Here is a 22112-nt window from a genome sequence, read left to right on the forward strand (position 1 = left end):
CTCCGTACATGTGAGCTTCCCCTCCTTCTGTCACAAATTTGGGGTAGGAACTGAGATAAACTGTTGCCGGAGCCCAGGCAGGAGACGGGGAGGAGGCCGCTCAGAGGAGCAGCTGGGCCTGGTGGGTGGATGGTGGGTGGCGGGCAGTATGCTGTGAACGTTAGGGGTTTTGTCAGTTTGTCTGCACAGCCACTACATTTTCCTGCAGCTAGAAGCCCAGAAGCGGGAAGGCTCATGCTGGCACACTGGTGTGGGCTTGGGTAACGGCCTGACGTAAGGGGATTCAGCCGGCCTGCCAAGCACAGCAGCCTCATCAACACAGCGCTGAAGTTATTCCCAAGACTCTGGGTGTTTCTTAGCAACGGCCCTATTTGGGGGAACACTGAGTGCCACAAGGAAGCTGGCTTGGAAGCTTGTGCAAGACAGGCGACACCCCCAATCAACACGCAGGGTCCCCCCTGCAGCCTGGCTCCCTCATGCCAGCTGCTCTCTCCCGGGGCAATGCGGCCGGGCTGGAAGCCCTCCACGAGGCCAGCAGCTACCCTGCAGGTCTCCAGGCTGCATCCAGGACCAAAAGCTTGCAGAGAGGCCCTGGTTAACCCCTCGGCCCCCAGGCAAAGCCCAGTTGCCATCTGTTGTACTCCAAACCATCCAAGCGGCTGACGGGACACAAAAGAAAAAAAGACACCCAACAAAACACGCCAGGCCCTCAACACTCAGACCCAGGGCTGAGCACAGAGGGCGCCTGTGAGATACAAAAGACCCCCGAATGGAGTCCAGGATAGATGGGTCTCCTGTGGCATTTTGCAACTAACCAAGGTGTTCTAGAAAGTTCCAGGATATAAATGCTCGCTGGACTTTTGTCCTTTCTCCACTCTGACAGACAATATGTCATATTATCTTCACAAAATGTATCTGGGGGAATTAAAGAATTCTGCCAGGGCCAGGCTTCTTGGTGCAGGCAGTTGAGCTCAAATATGTATTATGAACACGAACATTTTCCTGTCGTGATTGCGCACCCAATTTAAAATGAATTATCCAATTAAGAAGGTGATGCGTTCCGCTTCCAGGAATATGTTGCCAATGACTCTGTCTTGACTGTTCTCCCCTAAAACCCTTCCAATTAAGTAAAGACCGCTCGGCACATCGTGAGGATAAGCCGGGAGGTTGCTGTGGAGACAGGAGGATTTTTCATCGTATCACCATTTCAATCTCCTGATGAGAAGGGAGCTGGCAAAGCTTTCAGCCTCCCCCTGGGATGAACATTCACCGCCAACAACAACAAGGACAAAAGCTCTCCTGGACAGAAAAGGATGAAGGACTGTGTAAGCTTCCAGGTCTCCTTCGGCAGCAACACAGAGAGTCATGGCTTGGGCTCCCTTGAGCAGAAGTCAGTTGGCCGGTGTTCGCAAGAGGCAGACGCCACCATTTCCCTTCTCTCCCCCCGCCCCCTCTCGGGCAGTTCTAGAGCAGGGCGTGCAGGCCTGATGCTGAAGGTGTAACAGCACCAGCTCAGCCCGCAGACAGCAATCGATTTGTGCTAACCAGCCAAAAAGATCAGGGCTGTGGGGTTGGACTGTGGCACCATCAATGTCACGAAGAGTAAGAGGAGACAAAGATCTGTATTTCTAAAATGCAAACCTGACCACGGCACTCGCTCGCTGACAGCCCTGTAGTGGCTTCTCCATTGCCCTTGACATCAAGTTCCAACTCTTTAGCACGACACTCTCTATCCTCCATCCCCCGCTCACTCTTCCAACCTCACCCCTCCCTCATTCCCTAAATAAACACTCAGACTCTTTCACACCTCCTGGCCTTTGCACATGCTGTTCGCTTTCTCAGTAAATCCGTTCCCAACTTTTGTCAGCCTGGTAAATGCATTCTTATTCCTCAAGACCAGGGTCAGATGTCTTGACCTCTGGTAACTTTGTCTCTGCCTTTACTTCTCTCCCCGTCTCTCCTGGAAGATAGATGCTGGAATCATGGCCAAGCCAGTGCTTTACAAGATGTCACTATTATAATTGGTTTGCACGTTTGTCTCCCCAGCCAGCTGCTAAGCCACTCACGGGGAGGTGGTATGTTTTCAAAGGAATGACTGAACCACAGAAGAATAGTCAGAGGTGAGAGAAAGGGGTCATGTCACCTGGAGACGGATGTACAGGAGTATCTCGGAGATACTGCAGGTTCGGTTCCAGATCACTGCAATAAAGCGACTATCCAATAAAGCAACTATTGCAGTAAAGTGAGACACAAAGTTTTTGGTTCCACACTACATATAAACGTTATGTTTACACTGTACTGTAGTCTATTAAGTGTGCAAGAACATCATATCTAAAAAAAGAGTACATACGTTAATTAAAAAATACTTTATTGATTAAAAAAATGCTAACCACCATCTGAGCCTTCAGCAAGTCAATCTTTTTGAAATAGTAACATCGAAGATCACTGATCACAGATCACTGTAACAAACATCATACTAATGAAAAAGTTTGAAATACTGTGAGAATTACAACTCGCTCCACACACGGTTGCCACAAACTTTCAATTTGTAAAAAATGCAGTATCTGCAAAGCGCAATAAAACAAGGTATGCCTGCATAATTAAAAACCACCCGGAAGTTGTTCAAGAAGAGAATAAATGCTGTGAATCCCAGCCGTCCCCCATGCTCGTCACACTTGGGCCAATGGGTGTGGGCAGGCGTCAGGGCCAGTGATGGCTGTGAGCTGGGTACAGAGCCCTTTCTTCCCCACCCCAGGACAAGAGATTTAAAACGCAAGTCTGCCTGAGGTTATTAAGAGTTGTTAAACTTTTTAATAAATAAAATCTCTGTAAGAGATCCTTATTATAACATCAGGCTGTAAAAGTACCTTTTGGAAGACTCAGTTTAAAACTAAGAAGAGGGGGACTTCCCTGGTGGCACAGTGGTTAAGAATCCGCCCTGCCAATGCAGAGGACACGGGTTCGAGCCCTGGTCCGGGAAGAGCCCACATGCTGCAGAGCAACTAAGCCCGTGTGCCACAACTACTGAGCCTGCGCTCTAAAGCCCATGAGCCACAACTACTGAAGCCCACCCACCTAGAGCCCGTGCTCCGCAGCAAGAGAAGCCACCACAGTGAGAAGTCCGTGCACCACAAAGAAGAGTAGCCCCCACCTGCCGCAACTAGAGAAAGCCCACGCGCAGCAATGAAGACCCAACACAGTCAAATATAAATAAATAAAATAAATAAATTTACTTAAAAAAAAAAAAAAAACTAAGAAGAGGAAAAAAGCCCTACCCCACGTGAGCCGCCAGAACTACCATGAATCAATCCATCTCTGGCGGCTTACAGCAAGACTGAGGGAAACAAGCTGGCAGAGGGTGATGGTGAGGTACCCAGGCACGAACTAAATGTTCCCCTTAGGTCTCTGTCAGCTCTGGTAACTTTGTCTCTGCCTTTACTTCTCAGTAAAGAATATGCGCTTCATGGGCTCAGACACAGGCGTCCTCCCATTACCTGCATGTTTCCAAGCTGAACAGGGGCCTCCAGTCCATGTCTGAGGAATAAAATATGCTGCGTCCTGGTCTGGGCATCACTCCTTTCTTGGAGTTCAACTTGGGTCTGCCCAGCCGCCTCTTCAAAGCTCTGAGAGGGCCAGCAGGTCCTTGGCAGTGCCTGGCTGCAAAACCCGACCTCCCCAGCCTTCCCTCACGCATGAGAAATGGGCAATCCACAGAAACACAGGTGGGGTAAGGAGCCTCAGGGACCAACACCAGACCTTAGCCATTGCTAATCCAGGGTTGGAGCCATCGGGGTCGGTCGGCTTTTCTCCCCGTCTATGTCATGTATTTAAATTCATTTGCTGAGCAGGGAACCGCTGAATTTCTAGACTCTGAAACCCTCTAAGGCAGGACTCATCTTCTTGACTTTTGCTTCCACCCCAGGGGACCCAGCACAGCGCCTGGCCCACAGTGGGTACACTGTGACGTGCCTGTCAAAGAGTCTAATTTCCCATCTGCAGTTGAATCTAGCTGCTGTCCATGTCACGGGGAGCAGTTTTCCTTTAGGATTCGTTGAATCCAAAGCTCTCCCTTGGTGTGGAATTTTGAAAATCTAAATGTAAGTCCAGGAGTGTCAGAAATATATATACATTTTATGGGTTGAAGTGTGTTCCCCAAAAAGGTAGGGTGAAACCCTAGTCCCAGTACCTGTGAATGTGACCTTGCAGATGTAAGTGAGTTAAGATGAGGTCATGAGCGTGGACTGCAATTCAATAGAACTAGCGTCCTTTTAAGAGGGAAATTTGGACACAAAGACACACAGGGACCACCATGGGATGGCAGAGGCAGAGATCGGAGCTACAAGCGAACGAACACCAAGGACTGATGACGACCACCAGAAGTTGGGAAGAGGCAAGGAAGGATTCTACCCAGAGTCTCAGAAGGAATGTGGCCCTGCGGACACCTTGATTTCAACTTTTGGCCTCCAGAACTGTGAGAGGATAAACTTTTGTTGTTTTAAGCCTCCCACTTTGTGGTAATTTGTTCCAGCAGCCCTAGATAATTAATACAGTACAATAATCCAGAGGCAGGAAGTTTTTGTTGTTTAACACCTATTTAGCGTCGGCTTTCATGATAGAAGTGATTTGAATTCGGGTGGTGGCCACTTTATTATGTTATCCGTTTGCTCATTCATTTGCTTCCAGTATTTACTGAGCCCCTAACATGTGCCAGACTCTGTGCACAGTACCAGAGTGACGAAAGTGGCTAAGCCAGGAGCCCGTGGTAAAGACGGCTTTGTAAGGATGACGGCCATAGACACGACTGTACCGCCAGGCAGTTAAGTCTTGCAAACGCAGGTATCAGAATCGACCGGCATTTGCTACGTGTCCTTACCAGGTGCTGAGCGCCTCACGCACATGGTCACACGTACTCCTCACACAATCCCACGGAGGAAGGTGCTATTCGGTGCCCACTCCCCCATCAGGGATCTAAGACTCAGGGAAGGAGGCACGGCAGGACTTTACCCTGGACAGCACTGACCGCAAAGGGAGCACGGGGGAATCAAACAGGGAGGTGTTTGAGTCAGAGGGGCAGGAAGTGTCATTTAAATATGAAAGCATCGGGGCTTCCCCGGTGGCGCAGTGGTTGAGAGTCCGCCTGCCGATGCAGGGGACACGGGTTCGTGCCCCGGTCCAGGAGGATCCCACATGCCGCGGAGCGGCTGGGCCCGTGAGCCATGGCCGCTGAGCCTGCGCGTCCGGAGCCTGTGCTCCGCGACGGGAGAGGCCACAACAGTGAGAGGCCCGCGTACCGCAAAAAAAAAAAAAAAAAGAAAAGAAAAGAAAGCATCTTTCAAAGTTGAATTTTCAAACCAGCCAAAATAGATATCATTAAAAAGCACAGCAAAGCACTCCTGAGTGCTCACAGTGAGAAGAGCCGTAACACCCAGGATCTGACGCCCCCTCCCTGTGTGTAGGATGCTGGCACAAAGGTCCTAACTTTCTTCTTGGTACCTGCCTGAATTTTTCAAATTAGCGATAAGGAAACTATCCTCTGTGTCATTACTCTGGCTAACACTTGCAGCACTCGACGTGTTTGGGCACTGTTCTCAGCCCTGACCACGTGTTCACTCAGCTAATCCCCACCGTTAACCCTCTGATGTAGACTCTACTCTTATACCCGTTTTATAGAAAAGGAAGCTGAGACCAGGAGAGATTAGGCAAAGCACTCACAGTCATGGAGCTGGATTCAAATCCAGACTCTGCAGCCCAGAGTTCATGCTATTATCATAGTTCTCACTGTGACAATCTGCCCCTCGGAGGAGAGGGAGGGACGTTTTAAGGAACGATGATTAAAGCACCTCAGCCCCAACCTGATACCATTAGCCCATACATTGTTCTCTGACACCTTCAGCAAACTTTTGCACACATTTTCCACTTTTTTTTCTCTGCCCATTTCTAAATATTCTGGAATGAGCTAAAAATATGACATATAACATACAAAAATAATGATATCCTCATGCCTACCTACTCTGGCAGGAAACGTCCCTATTAGGACAGACCAAGGGATGTGCAATTTCAGCCGACAGTGAAGAGATGATGGCAAGCCGGAAAGAGGAAACACAACAGGGGCAAAGACGCAGCTGTCAGGTAGGGAGTCACTGACTCTATGCCACATGCAGAGCAGGCTCTGGGTAAGTGTCAAAGGGAGGGGGAGGGGTGAGAAGGGGACTGAAGATGACACTGAAAGGCACACAGGGTCACAGGAGGGCTGGGTGACCGTGAGAAGCACGTGCAGTACAGGATGGGGCACAGCAAGGTGTGCCCATGTGGCCAGGGGCTCCACATTCACAAAGACCTTCCTCGAATCTGTCTCTCCAGTGAGAGACCAAACCATTTAAGACTGCCGTTTTTGTGGGTCAAAAACGATCAGATATTGGCAATTTCACACTATTCAACTTACACATACAGTCCCTGAGCAACGCTGGCCAAACTGAGAAACGTAAGTGTCCATCACAAAATGTAACATACAGTTTTTTAACCTTCCTTCACCCTTTCTCCTCCCCCTTCTCCCCGCTTTCTGCCCGCCCTCTCCCCTCGCTCTCGCCCGACTCCTCTCTTCTCCTTCATCCTCCTCCCCCTCTCCTCCCTCCTCTTCTTCTCACGTGCAACTACATTCGGCGTCTAATGACCACTCTTACTCATCACTTGACAAGGTTTCATGAGAAAGATTCAAACGGCCGTGTGTAAGTGCGTGCGTACGGTGGACACGTTTCCAAGGAAGGACGATGGGCGTCTTCTCCTGGTGGCCAAGCCTGCACGACATCCTGGACAAGAACCACTCCCGCCCTCACTGTCAGGGCCAGCTGGCTGCACGACGGTCACGTGGCCGGACCTTAGCTCAGCCCCAGCAGAGGAGGAAAGGGACACCTGGGGTGAGCAGGCCACACTGGCCACTTGGACCTGGGGCTTCACAGTCAATACAAATTTCTAAGGTTGCGATACCCTTTGTAATGCCTGACTGCCTACCCGGAACTCAGGTATTCAGAGGCAAAGGAAATGAACAGCACAAAAGGCAGGGCGCAGGCCTTCTGGCCAGGAATGTGGGCATCCTGGCTTTACCACTTCCTGGCTGCAGGAGCTTGGGCAAGGTTTCCATCAAACGGCCCTACGTTCTTATCTGTAAAAGGAGGAGAGGCCAGCAGGACTGTCTCGGGGGCTGTGATACTTTAAAGGAGACCAGGGGTAGGGAGTGCTTGGCACAGTCCCTTAGACACAGAAAGTACCAAGACATGGTGGGTGATTGAAGGCTCTGAAACTGCTTTCCCTCGAGATTTTCAAGATCTGCCCGAGGGAGATCAGATGTAGTCTGAACAGCACAGCTTTGCCCATCTTTTGGGGAGTCATCTCCAGCCCATGATCCCTCTGTGTGCTGAAGATACACAGTCCTCAGCCCCAATGCCTGGGCCACGTGAAAAGGTGAAACCGAGTCACAGATGCCAAATTTCTTTTCTGTGACACCTTGATTTAAAACAATAAAATTCCTTTTTTTTTTTTGGTCAGTCTCAAAGCCATGCTCTTAGGCACCTTGCCAGCCAGCAAGATGACTGTTTTCCCTCAGAGGGCCCCAATTCTCATTGTGTAACTTAGAACCTGGGGGGAAAAATGCAAAGCAATAAACCATCTGCAAGGCTTTCAGACAGTGCAACTTGTGAGAAGTGCTTTTACATCTTGGTAAGACGCTGCATTAAGCCAGCATTAATTAACTGCTACATTAAAGAGAAGCACCTTTAACACTTCAATGACAATCATATGCAGTTACAGATCATACAAAGGAACACTATAATTAATGATGCTCCCACTTCCTGCAATGTGCAATGTGCAATGTGTCTTGAATTCCAAAGAGGTTGGCAGGAGGAAAGCACCAAACACAGATCAGGAACTAATATTTAAATCCGTTTTTAATTCACCTTTCACCAAGAAGAGTAAAACCAGAACAAAAGCTTATCCTTATTAGGACTCCAAATCTTTATGTCTATGAGGCTAAATATTCAGCAACAACAGATCAACACAGAAATGGTCAACAATTACAGGCCTGAAATGATTACCCCTAAGGGCACTAATTTTGCCCTACCAGGCACATCAACTGCTTTCCCAGAAATGCATTACGACTCACCCCAACAGTCCTGGCTTTGGAAACTATGCTGTGTTATCATTAACAAAGCACTCTGACTTGTTTCTGTGACTTAAAAATGAGAATGGTTTTTCTTTTAATTAGGGAAGTTTCCCACGAAGTCACGATCCCCAGGCACCAAGCACTGTTCTAAGTGGTTAACGTGTGTTGGCTTGTTTAGTTTTTCTCGGCAATCCTGAACCCACGCTATTATGAGCCCCATTTTATACGTGAGGATAGCAGGGGCCCAAATGTTAAATAAACTGTGCCAGGTGCCATCCCCCGGACTCCTGCAAAGCCTGTCTGAGTGAATCACAAACCGGACAGACTTTCTAGATTGTCACATTCATTCTGTCACTCAAGAACTACCCACGAGGGAGGCCCCAGAACCTTCCCGCATCTAATTTCTGTTGTTATTAGTAAAATCCTGCAGTGACACAGAAGAAAGTGCAGAGGGAACAAGATTTGACCCACGATAACACTTTAAGGGCTTCCAGAAAAAAAAAATCCCTACAGCATAGTTTTTCTTATAAAACAACAGCAACAAAACCCACATAAATTGCCTCTATTTCCCTACTTTCCACTTGCATGGATAGATTGTGAAGGTGGCTCCCGCCCCGTGACAGCCTCCCGTAAGGGCAAAGGCTTACCTTGTCATAGTAGTATCGCAAGGCTCTGCTCAGCTTGTCGTAGTTCATGTTTGTTTTGTTTTTCCGGAGTCCCCACAGCTTGGCCACTTCTTCTGCTTTGAGGAGCTTGAATTCACCATCGTTGGAGGTCCAGCAGATCAGGTGCTCATGTTTCTGGTCCAGCAGCAACTGCAACAGGAACTGCCACAGCGTGATTGCACTCTCCATACCTGAGGAGGGAGGGGCCGCGTCAGTGCAGGTGCCAGGTCTGGGGGGATCGGGGGCTCAGAGCGGGCACCTCAGCACCTCCCCCTGCCCCCAGTGAGCCTAATCAAAAGTTGCTTTCATTTCCATCCCAACAGGCCACTCTGAATCAGGTGCCTTCTGGCTGCATTTTTTTTTTTTTTTTTTTGCGGTACGCGGGCCTCTCACTGCTGTGGCCTCTCCCGTTGCGGAGCACAGGCTCCGGACGCGCAGGCCCAGCGGCCAGGGCTCACGGGCCCAGCCGCTCCGCGGCATGTGGGATCTTCCCGGACCGGGGCACGAACCCGTGTCCCCTGCATCGGCAGGCGGACTCCTAACCACTGCGCCACCAGGGAAGCCCCTGGCTGCGTTTTTGTAAAGAGCCACAATTCAGAAATACAGGGAAGCCCTGTGACCTTTGTATTTGCCACACACATCCCGGCAGGTAACGGGGTTGCATTGAGAATAACGTGAAAAAATGATTAATGAACTGCCCATTCCTAGAATCAGTCCTCATACAAACTATCCCCCATGTTAATCACTGTTAATGTCCACGATGATTAACATGTTCCCGCCCATCCTATCAACTCCTTTGCTGCTCAGCCTCTAGGCCATTATTTGTGTGAAACGCTGGACCCCGTGATAAGTGCATTTACGTGGGGCCTGGGGTATTTCCATCAGTGTGACCACACGGGGAGCTTCATGAGGAAGGGACTTTGTTGGATTACTCTTTGTATTCCCACCAGTCTGATAACCCAGCCCAATGCCTGAGTGTAGCATGCGCCTGACTGATACATGTTTATAGACCTGAGGAATGGGTCACTGCCACTTGAAGAGTCGTTCTCTTTCCCAGGCACTTGTCATGTGGCAGATAAAAGCCCCATCTGTCACAAGCACAGACATGGGAAAAGCATTTTTTTCTCCACTGTGAGAGGAAAGTGTGGACTTTGTAGGTGCTGTTCCTTCTGCCTAAAATGCTGTTCTCTAGCTTTGGAGCCTGGTGAACTCCTACTCATCCATCATGACCCAGTTTATACGGGACCTTCTTGAGGAAATTTTTCCCCACTCTCCCAGGCAGTTACCAACTTCAGACATCTGAGGACTTTCATGGCAGTGGGTACTGATTCTAAAAATAATAACAACAACAACAGTAATAACAACCGTTTGTCTTATCAACATTCGTACATCAGGAAAGAAGAAGCAGTTGGGCTGGCCTCAAAAGCTTCACCGCAGATCGACTGTCATGATTGGACACGTGAAGTGCCCTGGGTTTTGATCTGGGAGAAATGGGGGTAAGATCCTGGTGCTGGGCTGAGGGAGCCAGGGATGACCAGAGGGTGGAAAATTGTCTTCTGGCACAGATGGAAGCTTCAAAGGCCAGTTGTGAGGTGGGGACAAAGCCAGAGAGAACTTGGGATCATCCCCTACTATGCAAGGAGGAAACTCTGAAGCCCCAGGAGGTAGCCAGGGTGAAGGGAACAAGGGAGCAGTGAGAAAGATGCACGACTCTGGGACACCCGGAAGCCAGAATAACAGCCTTAGGGGGTGTTATTTGTACCAATATTTTTGTCAACTCCACACCTCTCCTGCATTTCTCTTAAAGGGGCAGCGTTCAGACTGACAAATCATTTTTCTTCCTTTCCACACAGGGATGGATGTGAACATACCTAGCCCTCCAGTAAGTATTCATTTCCTTATTTCCTTTCACATGTTTCGCCAAAAGAATACATTTTATTGTTCCCTGAGCAACGTGGGTTTCTCAGTTAAAGGGAAGCAGATTAGGAATGTTCTTCAAACACCCACAGGGTACTTTATTTATGGCTCTTTAAAGGAGGTATTCTCTACAGAAATCAATCTTCACCACAATGGCCACTCAGTCTGTAAGACAGTAAGTCATTTCATTGTTAGATCAAAACCGCCTTTGCATCTCATGAGTCTTGTAAGCGCAACGGCGGTGGCGCATCCGCAGCAGCCTGCCAGCTCCAACTCCTAATATGAGCTTCCAATTACTTGAGGACGAGCCACAACTTTCTTCTCATCATTGGCACTAAGAATTGTTAACAGTTGTCTCAAACTCTTTGGTGTGTTCTCGGCCAAACACTTCAGACAGTAAGCTTTCAAATATCTTTACAATTTTCAAGGGCAGAAAGCGGCCAGTGGGTTTAGAGGTCTGGACAGAAAGGATTTCTGGGTCTGTGGCTCAGATGCCAGGTAGGATAGTGGTCAGCCACCTGCACCTCCCCCACCTTTAATTGACATGAGCCATCCTGTTCCAGATGGGACGGGGAGGACAACGTAAACACCTCCATCTGTTTTACACTTAGTGCTTCTACCAACCAGGACTCCTCGGAGCTTCTTGTGCTTCCTGGAATCCCTTTCCTTGGCATTCCAAGCCCGTGTATCAGAGCCATGTGCCTCGGACATAAATGATGAGGACCTGTATGGCAGACTGGATAAATGTTCTCCGTTCTTCATCCCTTCTCCCTTTCAAGTGACCATGAAGCAGTGCCCCAGAGCGGGTGGAGTACTTTCTTCCCATCCCACTGAAATTTGGGCTTGGCCACGTGATTTGATTTAGCCAACAGAAGGATGAGTAGAAATGACAATGTGCCAATTCTCAGCTGAGGTCTAAGAGGCGTCCCATGTTTGCACTTTTCCTCTTGTGCTCCTGTTACTGCCGTGAAGCTGCTGCCCAAAAATGAAAGGCATGCGGAGCCAACCTGAGCTCAACCCAAAGCCTGGAGCTAAGTCCCACAACACACAGTCTGAAGCAGCATCCCTGAGGTTAACCAATGAGGAAAATAAATACTGCTGTTTGCCAGTGACTCCCGGGGCTGTTTGTTATGCGGCACCATTGTAGCAAGAGTTGACAATTACAGTGCCCAACATCTTGGTCTAAAATAATTCTCTCTTTGCTGGGGTGCAATATCTTTACACTGTAAACTTACATTCACAATCATGAGGTGTGTCTAGACACGAGAAAGCATGCTAGGTAGGGGGATTGCCTGATCACACCTTTACTCAGAGGGTCACGAGTGGGCCACAAAAATGACCATGGGTGCTATGGCCACAGCCTACGGCAAACGCAGAAGGAGGAAAGAGGGAAAGAAAAGGGAGACATAAAAGAGTAGAAAGTGGAAAGGCAGAGGAGCAAATGGTGGGGATGTGGACCCCCTCATGAGGGCCCTCCCAGGTTTCTGGAATAAATGAACCGGGCTGAGGGGAGGCACACGCTGAGAACTAGGAATCACAGAGCCGCCCCGACAAACTCAGAGCTTTGATGAGGCTGGGTGGGCTGAGGAACAACCCCTTCGCCCCCTTACTCTCCCACACCAAGGTGTCAGAGCCAGGCTACGGCTGCGGATGGGAGGATCCCTTAGAGGGCAGATGTGAGTAACAGGGCTGCACTGGAGGTGACTAAGGCCTCAAGCCACCTCTGCCTAAAGCACGTCAAGCCCGGTGCTGAGGGCCTCCTTCTCCTTTGCCAGCTCTTCGGCCACTCCTCCACCCTGGTGGGTCCACCAGTTTCAATGGGTGTGCAGTCACACAAATCTTTACTGTTAGAAATCCAGCCACACATTACTCAGAGATGAGTCTCAAAAATGTTTCCTTGTGGGTTTCCGTGGTGGCCCAGCGGTTGAGAGTCCACCTGCCGATGCAGGGGACACGGGTTCGTGCCCAGGTCCAGGAAGATCCCACATGCCGCGGAGCGGCTGGGCCCGTGAGCCATGGCCACTGGGCCTGCATGTCCGGAGCCTGCGCTCGGCAACGGGAGAGGCCACAACAGTGAGAGGCCCGCACACAGCAAAAAAAAAAAAAAAAAAAAAAAATTCCCTGTGAGCGTACTGCATCTACAAACATCTGTCATCCCCTTCTACACTCGGCAGAAGTCATTCTGGGAGACAGTGGGCCCCCAGGGCGGCTCTGGATGCCCCCATCCTCTCTGGCCGGAGCCAGTGGTGTGATGGAAATGGGCGAGTGTACGTGGGGAGTGGGGACACGGGGAGGGAGGGAAACAGGAGGGCAGACGGGGGAGGGGTCACCAGCTGACGTCACCGCTGTGGTTCCAGCCATCAAGGGTACTCACTGTTTCTTTGATTTTAGTTCCCACCTTAACTTATTTTAACTATGATTAAGTTTCATCATTTACACAGTTGTCTTCACATACAATCATGCTTCACGTTCTGTGACACACCTCTGCCAGCTACAAACTTTGCCCCCTCCCAGACGCTGGCAAAGAAAGAGAGTCTAACATCGTGACTGGGGAATAGTCTCCCCCGTAACCACCAACACATATTAGCAAATTCATCCAAATGAAGATTTCTCTCACCAGAAAGAAAAATTAAGTGTTTTTTTAAAAAAATTAATTCCTTGATGCCTAGAATCCTTAATAAAGTCCTATATCTCAACATGTGGGTACAATCAAGTCCAAGTTATATGGCTGCCATTGTAAGGAATGTGTGTAATTCAGACAACATCCTGTGGCTCTTATTAAATAAAAAGTTCAAGAAAGTGTTGATACTTGAGATTTATGTTTGATATATTATTATACAAACCGGGGTCTGCTTTAAGTTAAAATGTTTCATCAGCCTAGCCTCACTGAGCCGATTTCCCACAAATCTCCACTTAAAATACATAGAATACATAAAAGAAATGCTATTAATCAAAAAAAAATTCCCCAATCAAATTTTTGGCTACCTAGAAAATGCTGCTTTTTTCCCCCCAGATCTTACTTTGAATGGATGAAATTTTATCAGGTATCATAATGCCATTCTTTTTTTTTTTTAGAGTTGATAAAATTTAATTTTCAATATGAACACATGATCCTTTGAAACCTTAAAATCTCATGAAATTATATGATAGCTGCAAGACCATCAACTGATGATTTTAAAATTATTTTTAATTTCATGGAAAGCACATGATTCTATTCTTTTTTTTATTTTTAATTTTTTTTATTGACTGATTCTTTAAATTCTATAGCACTTGTAATGCCATTCTTAATGCAAAAGCAAACTCTGCACTTTTACATTTAGGAGGATCCACTTCGAAAGCGTCACTGCTCTTACAGGAAGAGGTGTCCTTCCGCGTTAGATACTTTCTGTACCCCGCTGACTGCACCCTCAATCCCACCGCCTGCCGTGGATGGTCTCTCTCTCACCACTTCTGTTGGAACTAACCCAAGACCAAAGTCACAGCAGCTGGCAAGCCCTCATCCAGGCCTCTCCAGAGAACAAAGCTACCTGCTATTTGCCCCAACTGTTCCTTTTCCTTTGTAATTTATAGCCTAGATCTTGCTGCTGTGGAGCACAGTTAGATCATTTGAAACAGTTTGTCAAATCTGAATAATACACACACATCCTTTTAAAGGAGCAAGAGGTATGTGTATTATGTTCCCATGTTGACAAATCTTTTTCACTAAATTTTTTATTATAGTCTCCCTTCAATATAAAGAAGAAAAATGGATATAAACACCTCAAGGTTTATAGTTCTTATACAGCCACATGAAATTCACAAATAAAATAGACTGCTCCCACCCTATTCAAATTAACAATTAATTTTGTATATGACACATGATGCTTTGTTGAAAGGCAACCAACAAAAAGGTTATGGCAATGTAAGTTATTTTGAGTAAGATGTGTTTATATGATTATACCCTACAAAGAGGAGAGAGACCCAATTCTCTCTCCACTTTTTTCAAAATTTTTTTGAGTGTACATTTTATGCCAAGACACCCTCTGGGTATTTGGGACACATCAGAGAACAAAGGAGATGAAGACCTCTGTCCTCATGGAGCTTACATTCCAAAGGGAGAAGACAGGCCATAAACAACAAACATATGACTATTAAAATACATAGTATGTTGGAAGAATAGTGTTATGGGGAAATGCAACCAGAGCAGGATAAGGGTGTGGGGAGCCTGGGGTGTATGAGCAGAAGGTCATGGAAGGCCTCACTGAGAAACTAAGAGTTAAGAAATAACTTTGTTAAAAAATAATTTTCAAAATGGGTGAAATCATGGCTCTCCTACAGATATAAAATGAAGACATGTTAAAGATTTTATTTCACTCATTAGTCAAGCAGGAACTTGGCAGATGTTCTAACGAGTTCAAAAAAGAATCTGAATAATAAAGGCATTTATAAATTAGGAATATTGAAATGAATGCACAAATGGGGTGAGAGAGGAATCAGCTGAACACTATAAGATAGAATAGAATTTGCATATCTATAGACAATAATTATTTTGCTATCAGTTATCTATAATTAACAGGATTGTAAAATAGCTTCCATAAAGCCAGAATCACATCATCCAAAGGGGTTTTTCTCTAGAGACTAGATAATGCAGTTTTTCATGGAAGCACAATTATTTTCTACAGCTTGCAGCAAGCGAGAGGGTGAACCACTTCTGTCTACTTGGAAGGGTACATAATGGGTAAAACAGATTCAGAGCCAGACTCTCTGGGTTCAAATGCAAGTACCAGTCCTGTCTGCCTGTGGGACTTTGGGTAAGTTACTTAACCCTTCTGTGCCTCAATATCCCCATAAGGAAAATGGGGATGATGATAATAAAAGTATTTCCTTTACAGGGTGGTTGCAAGGATTACATGAGTTACTAAGAATGCACTTGAACTACACCTGGTACATAATAAGTGTTATTCAAATGTTTACTATTATTTTTTAAGCAACAGGGAAACCTCTGCATAGAACACATTGTGAGGACATTTGGCCTTCACCTAGCTCAAAGGCATCATTTAGCTACTGTATCCACCTTGGTTCTTTGTTCATTAGACAACGACTCCAATACAAGCATTGAAATCCAGGGAGAATCTTCAGCTATTTGGTGACCATTGTTTATAAGGTGACCTGGAATACGTTTATGTGAGGTTTTTTTTAAAGATTATCATCAAAAAATGAAAGAACATTAACAGATATACACTACTATATATAAAATAGATAAATAACAAAGACCTACTGTATAGCACAGGGAACTATATTCAATATCTTGTAATATGTAAATTGATACAGCCATTATGGAGAACAGTATGGAGGTTCCTTAAAACACTAAAAATAGAATTACCATACAACCAGCAATCCCACTACTAGGCATATACCCTGAGAAAACCATAATTCAAAAAGACACATGCAGGGGCTTCCCTGGCGCAGTGGCTGAGAATCTGCCTGCTAATGCAGGGGACATGGGTTCGAGCCCTGGTCTGGGAGGATCCCACATGCCACAGAGCAACTCGGCCTGTGAGCCACAACTACTGAGCCTGCGCGTCTGGAGCCTGTGCTCCGCAACAAGAGAGGCTGCAAGAGTGAGAGGCCCGCGCACCGTGGTGAAGAGTGGCCCCCGCTTGCCACAACTAGAGAAAGCCCACACACAGAAACGAAGACCCAACACAGCCAAAATAAATTAATTAATAAACTCCTACCCCCAACACCTTTAAAAAAAAAAAGACACATGCACCCCAATGTTCACTGCAGCACTATTTACAATAGCCAGGTCATGGAAGCAACCTAAATGCCCATCGACAGATGAATGGGTAAAGAAGATGTGGTATATATATACAATGGAATATTACTCAGCCATAAAAAGGAACAAAATTGGGTCATTTGTAGAGCTGTGGATAAATCTAGAGACTGTCATACAGAGTGAAGTTAGTGAGAAAGAGAAAAACAAATATCGTATATTAACACATATATGTGGAACCTAGAAAAATGGTACAGATGAACCGGTTTGCAGGGCAGAAATTGAGACACAGATGTAGAGAACAAACGTATGGACACCAAGGGGGAAAGCAGTGGTAGGGTGGTGGTGTGATGAATTGGCGATTGGGATTGACATGTATACACTGATGTGTATAAAACTGATGACTAATAAGAACTTGCTGTATAAAAAAATAAAATAAAATTCAAAAAAAACAAAACAAAAAAGTGAAAGAACATTAACAGATACACACTACTATATATAAAACATAAATAACAAAGACCTACTGTATAGCACAGGGAACTATATTCAATATCATGTAATATGTAAGTTGATACCACCACTATGAAGAACAGTAAGGAGGTTCCTTAAAAAACTAAAGATAGAACCACCATACAACCCAGCAATCCCACTACTGGGCATATACCCTGAGAAAACCATAATTCAAAAGGAGTCATGTACCCCAATGTTCATTGCAGTTATATTTACAATAGCCAGGACATGGAAGCCATCTAAGTGTCCATCAACAAATGAATGGATAAAGAAGATGTGGCACATATATACAATGGAATATTATTCAGCCATAAAAAGAAATGAAATTGAGTTATTTGTAGTGAGGTGGATGGACGTAGAGTCTATCATACCGAGTGAAGTAAGTCAGAAAGAGAAAAACAAATACCGTATGCTAACACATATATATGGAATCTAAAAAAAAGGTTCTGAAGAACCTAGGGGCAGGACAGGAATAAAGACGCAGACGTAGAGAATGTATTTCAGGACACGGGGAGGGGGAAGGGTAAGCTGGGACGAAGTGAGAGAGTGGCATGGACATATATACACTACCAAGTGTAAAATAGATAGCTAGTGGGAAGCAGCCGCATAGCACAGGGAGATCAGCTCGGTGCTTTGTGACCACCTAGAGGGGTGGGATAGGGAGGGTGGGAGGGAGATGCAAGATGGAGGGGATATGGGGACATATGTATATGTATAGCTGATTCACTTTGTTGTACAGCAGAAACACACCACTGTAAAGCAATTACACACCAATAAAGATGTTAAAAAATATATCTTGTAATAACCTACAATGGGAAAGAATCTGAAAAAGAACATATATATATATATATATAACTGAATCACTTTGCTGTACACCTGAAACTAACACAACATTGTTAATCAACTATACTTCAATTTTTTAAAAAATGAAAGAACAGATTAAAAAAAAATTCTGGCAGAAAACTCAGATCCCTGAGTACCTATTTACTGCCTTCAGCTTAAGAAACACTGGTTTAAAATGCTTAGCCTGAGGCCTCCGAGTTGTTGTGACTCCAGCAAAGATGGCCCTTGAGTGCTCACACTTCCCTTGGAGCTAGGTCTGTCCCCATCTATCTTGTGCCCCTGGAGCGGGGAAGGGAGTCAAGTAGATGAGAACTGCTGGGTCAGAAAGAAGAAAGAGAAGTGTTCTAAAACGACAAGCCAAGGGATAGCCATGACAACACTGCTTATGAAGATGGAACCCGCCTGGGTCCATTCCCTGGGCTGGTCATGGTGGAGGTGGCCCAAGTGTAGAGCTTGTCCACTGGCACAGAGCGGGAGGGACACTTAGGCAGACTCTGAGTGGTTACTTTCCACCCTCGTTCTGTGTTTTCAACTCCTTGTTTTTAAAGAATGCAAATAGTATCATTGATTCATCCTTTAATTTCTGGATGGAGGTTCAAAGGGAAGGATGCTATAGACTGTAGATACTGACTCATCATCGCTGGTGCACCTCTCGGCCCATATGAGAGCCGTCAGGCCACGTGGCCCCATCACAGCCTTGGCATCTCCCTCGGGGCAAGGGTACCAGCCACCAATGCTCTGGGCACACCAACTAGCTAAAGCCAGGCAGACTTCCACTGGGGGTGGGGGTGGGGAGCTGAACACCCTCCTCGGGAGCAGAAACAGGGCCAACGCTCGTGAAACAGGGTGAGAACAGTAAAATGCAGTCACCATCCTTGTGCTAAGTCAGGTTGCCTCCAACAGTAAGTACAAAGCACAGGACAGAGAAGATCAAAAGGTCCTCCCAAATGGACATCATTTACACTCACACACTCATGTGAACACACTCATCCCAGGGGTCCTTAGAGCACTTTATCATAGTGTGTCCTCCAGTGGTATCATTCATTCACTAATCTGTCTTTTCCGATTATAAGAGCCTTCTCTTGGTTTTCTCTGTACATGTTGGGTATTATGTATTAAGCCTTTAGCATATACCAAGCACTTTGCATGATCTCACTGAATTCCCACAATAGCGCTCTGAGTTAAATAAAATTACTGTTCCCTCCTTGCAGATGAGGAAATTGAGGCCCAACTGTGGAAGAGCACAGTCTACTCTCTGTGTGGCCAACATCAGTGCAAACTGTTGGTCACCAGTCCATGATGAGTTAAGTACAGGAATTGAGAGTAAATATTTAGAGACTTCACTGCAATTTGTCATTGTCACCACGTCCAAGTGTGTGATCAGTAGGCTTGTCTGGTCAGCACAAACTATGGACTAGTCAGAAACATGAAGAAGGACCACGCTAAGATGTGTGATGTTCAAGGTTAGTTTTTCAACTATAACCCCAAAGTGTATAAAAATCTACAATTCATTGGTTTCATTAAAAGATGATTTAATTGTAACTGTATTATGTTATAGGATAAATTGTTGGAACTGGCAACTAATGAAGGAATGAAGATGGAGTTTAAAATTCAGCAAACTTGCTGCATTTTAGATGAAAGTTAAAAAATGGATATCCTGAGTTTGCTGGAATGGGTTTAAAAATCTCTTCTTTCTGTCTGGTCAACATACCTCTGTGAAACGTGCCTCTCTCAAGCGTAATTAAAATAAAACACAGAAACAGTTTATATACCTCGTCGCCTGAAAGTAGCACTGTTGTATCCAACCTAGATTAATTAGTCAACCTAAACACTTTCCTACATGAAAAGCTAAGTATTCATAAATATGGTGTTTGTTTAAAGTGTGCTTATAGGCATTTAATACAGGGAATCTCTATTTCACTTATGACTTTTTCCTTTGGCTAAAATTACAGAACGACAAAAGTTATCAGTAGGAATAGTGATCTTCTATGTAACTGCCTTTATATGCATTTTCACTGAATATGTAGCTTTTTTTTTTTTTTTGCGGTACACGGGCCTCTCACTGTTGTGGCCCCTCCCGTTGCGGAGCACAGGCTCTGGACGTGCAGGCTCAGCGGCCATGGCTCACAGGTCCAGCCGCTCCGCGGCATGTGGGATCCTCCCGGACCGGGGCACGAACCCATGTCCCCCCTGCATCGGCAGGCGGACTCTCAACCACTGCGCCACCAGGGAAGCCCCGAATATGTAGCTTTTTGTAATTATTTCCCCCATTATGTTTATTCTTATTTACTGAAATATAATCTTACGCCTGCCTAATCTATAATAAAAACTAGGGGCTTGTATTTTGGTATCTTTGTTTTTAATTTTATTTTCCTAGTAATTAATTTTTATGGTATTATCCAAAATTATCAGTCCACAATGTACTGGAAATTTAAAACACCGGTCCTTCTCCACAGATGGTTTGAAAAGCACTGCTCTTGAAGGTTGACTCCACGAGTCCCAAACTTTGTTTTGCTTGCTGATGCAGCCCTAACTCTTAGATCACTGCCAGGTCATAGTAGGTGCTCAAGAAACATCTGTCAAATAAATGAATGAATAAAACTGAGATTAGTATAGGCCACAGCCCATGCCCTTAGCCACTCTGTTATACCGCCTCCTACCAAGGATGTAGAAGTCACATCAGGATCAGGATTAGGATCAGACTAGCTGGAGAAGGCTTTCTAGAAGAGTAAGCTTGAGCACAGCCTTAAACAAAAGGTGAGGAAAATTTGAAAAGGGTGAGAGGATTTGATCAAACCCCCTCCTTCAAAAGCTGAAAGCTAGAGTTAAGGAACTGCTGCTGACCAGAGAGCAAGCCCAGAATTTCTCCCCTTTCCTTGCTAACATTTAGCTTCTGTTGGGCCCTAAAAACCAGGTTCTGGTACAGATTTACAATTCACTGAGTTGTGTCCTCAGGAGTGAGTCTTGGGTAGGAGAGCATTTGAGGTTCTGGGGGCCAGAAGGCAAGAGAATAATATTCTCCCACCTTAAAAAAGAAAAGCGTGAGAGGATAGAGGCAGATGTTCCCCGCAGTGGGCAGGGCAGGGGTGGGGGGCAGCAATGGCAAAGGCGAAAGCAAGGCTCAGCGTAGGGGCCTGGATGAAACGGCTCTGCGATCTACCCAGAGACAACCTCCAACTTGTGCCTGAAAAACAAAGGCCACCCTAGACGCACAGAGAACAAACTAGTGGTTACCAGGAGGGAGGGGGAAGCGGGGAAGGACAAGATAAGGGTACAAACTACTGTGCATAAAATAAACAAGCATGGGCAGAGACAAGATGGCAAAGTAGATGGATGTGAGCACACCCCCCTCACGAAAACACCAAAATCACAACTAACTGCTGAACAAGCATCGAAAGAATAAATAAGCTACAAGGATACATTGAACAGCACAGGGAATAGAGCCAATGTTTTATAATAACTATAAATGGAGTTTAATCTATAAAATTTGGAAACACTCTGCTGTACACTGGAAACTAATATTATAAATCAACTCCACCTCAATTAAAACAACAACGACGAAGTCCAGAGGTTACTGTGCTCCTTCAAAATCCACCAAGCCTCCAGCAGCGGCCAGGCTGCCAGGAGAGTTAGCCCTGCCCCGTGAGCACCAGCATCACCACCTTGTCACCCTGCCGCCAGGAGGGCTCCCAGTGAAGCTGATGGTAGATCCGAATGCCCCGGGGACCACCACCTGGCACAAGTCTAGGGGCCCCAGGGATTTTGTATTTATAACTTGGTGGGGGCCTGTACAAAGAGGATTTCCCCAAATTGTTTAAGCTTCAGCCCCCTTGACACCTAGACCTGCCCCGGCACCTTCTCAGGCCGCCTCCTTCCTCATAGAAGTTGCTTTCCTCTCCTTCGAGGCAGGCATTCTCTCTATCTGCCACAAGGTGGCGCCAGACATCCTAACGTGAGACGGGACTGCACAGACCATGTACGCAAAGCGTGAGGTTTTTGCTTCCATTCTTAGAAGCTGAAAAGCCCACTTATTTGCTCTTCTTTATATCCGTGGCAACCTAACACTTCTCTTTGCATGTTTCTGGTTTCATTTTTTAAGTTACACTGAGGTGGGGCCTGAAGGGGGTCAGATTATCTTTATAAATCCTACATATTGTGGGAACTAGAGAAATTAGCCAACTTAAAAACACCAATTAGTCAGAAACGAGAGAGAGTCCAAGGAAAGGAGAAAAACTCCTGTGTAAGAAATAAACAAAGTAGGTGTTGC

General features: G+C 46.1%; 1 protein-coding gene across 2 annotated transcripts in view; it reads right to left on the reverse strand.

The window, feature by feature from the left end:
* Positions 1 to 22112, reverse strand: part of ELK3 (ETS transcription factor ELK3) — a 70970-nt gene that overhangs the window by 30718 nt on the left and 18140 nt on the right. For both annotated transcript variants that reach the window (XM_081250183.1, XM_081250184.1), the window contains exon 2: positions 8803 to 9011. In XM_081250183.1, coding sequence (XP_081106309.1) covers positions 8803 to 9009 — 207 coding nt within the window. In that variant the 5' untranslated portion in view covers positions 9010 to 9011. The remainder of the gene's footprint in view (positions 1 to 8802; positions 9012 to 22112) is intronic.

The sequence above is a fragment of the Mesoplodon bidens genome, assembly GCF_964165515.1.
Source record: "Mesoplodon bidens genome assembly, chromosome: 11".
NCBI classification, from domain to species: Eukaryota; Metazoa; Chordata; class Mammalia; order Artiodactyla; family Ziphiidae; genus Mesoplodon; species Mesoplodon bidens.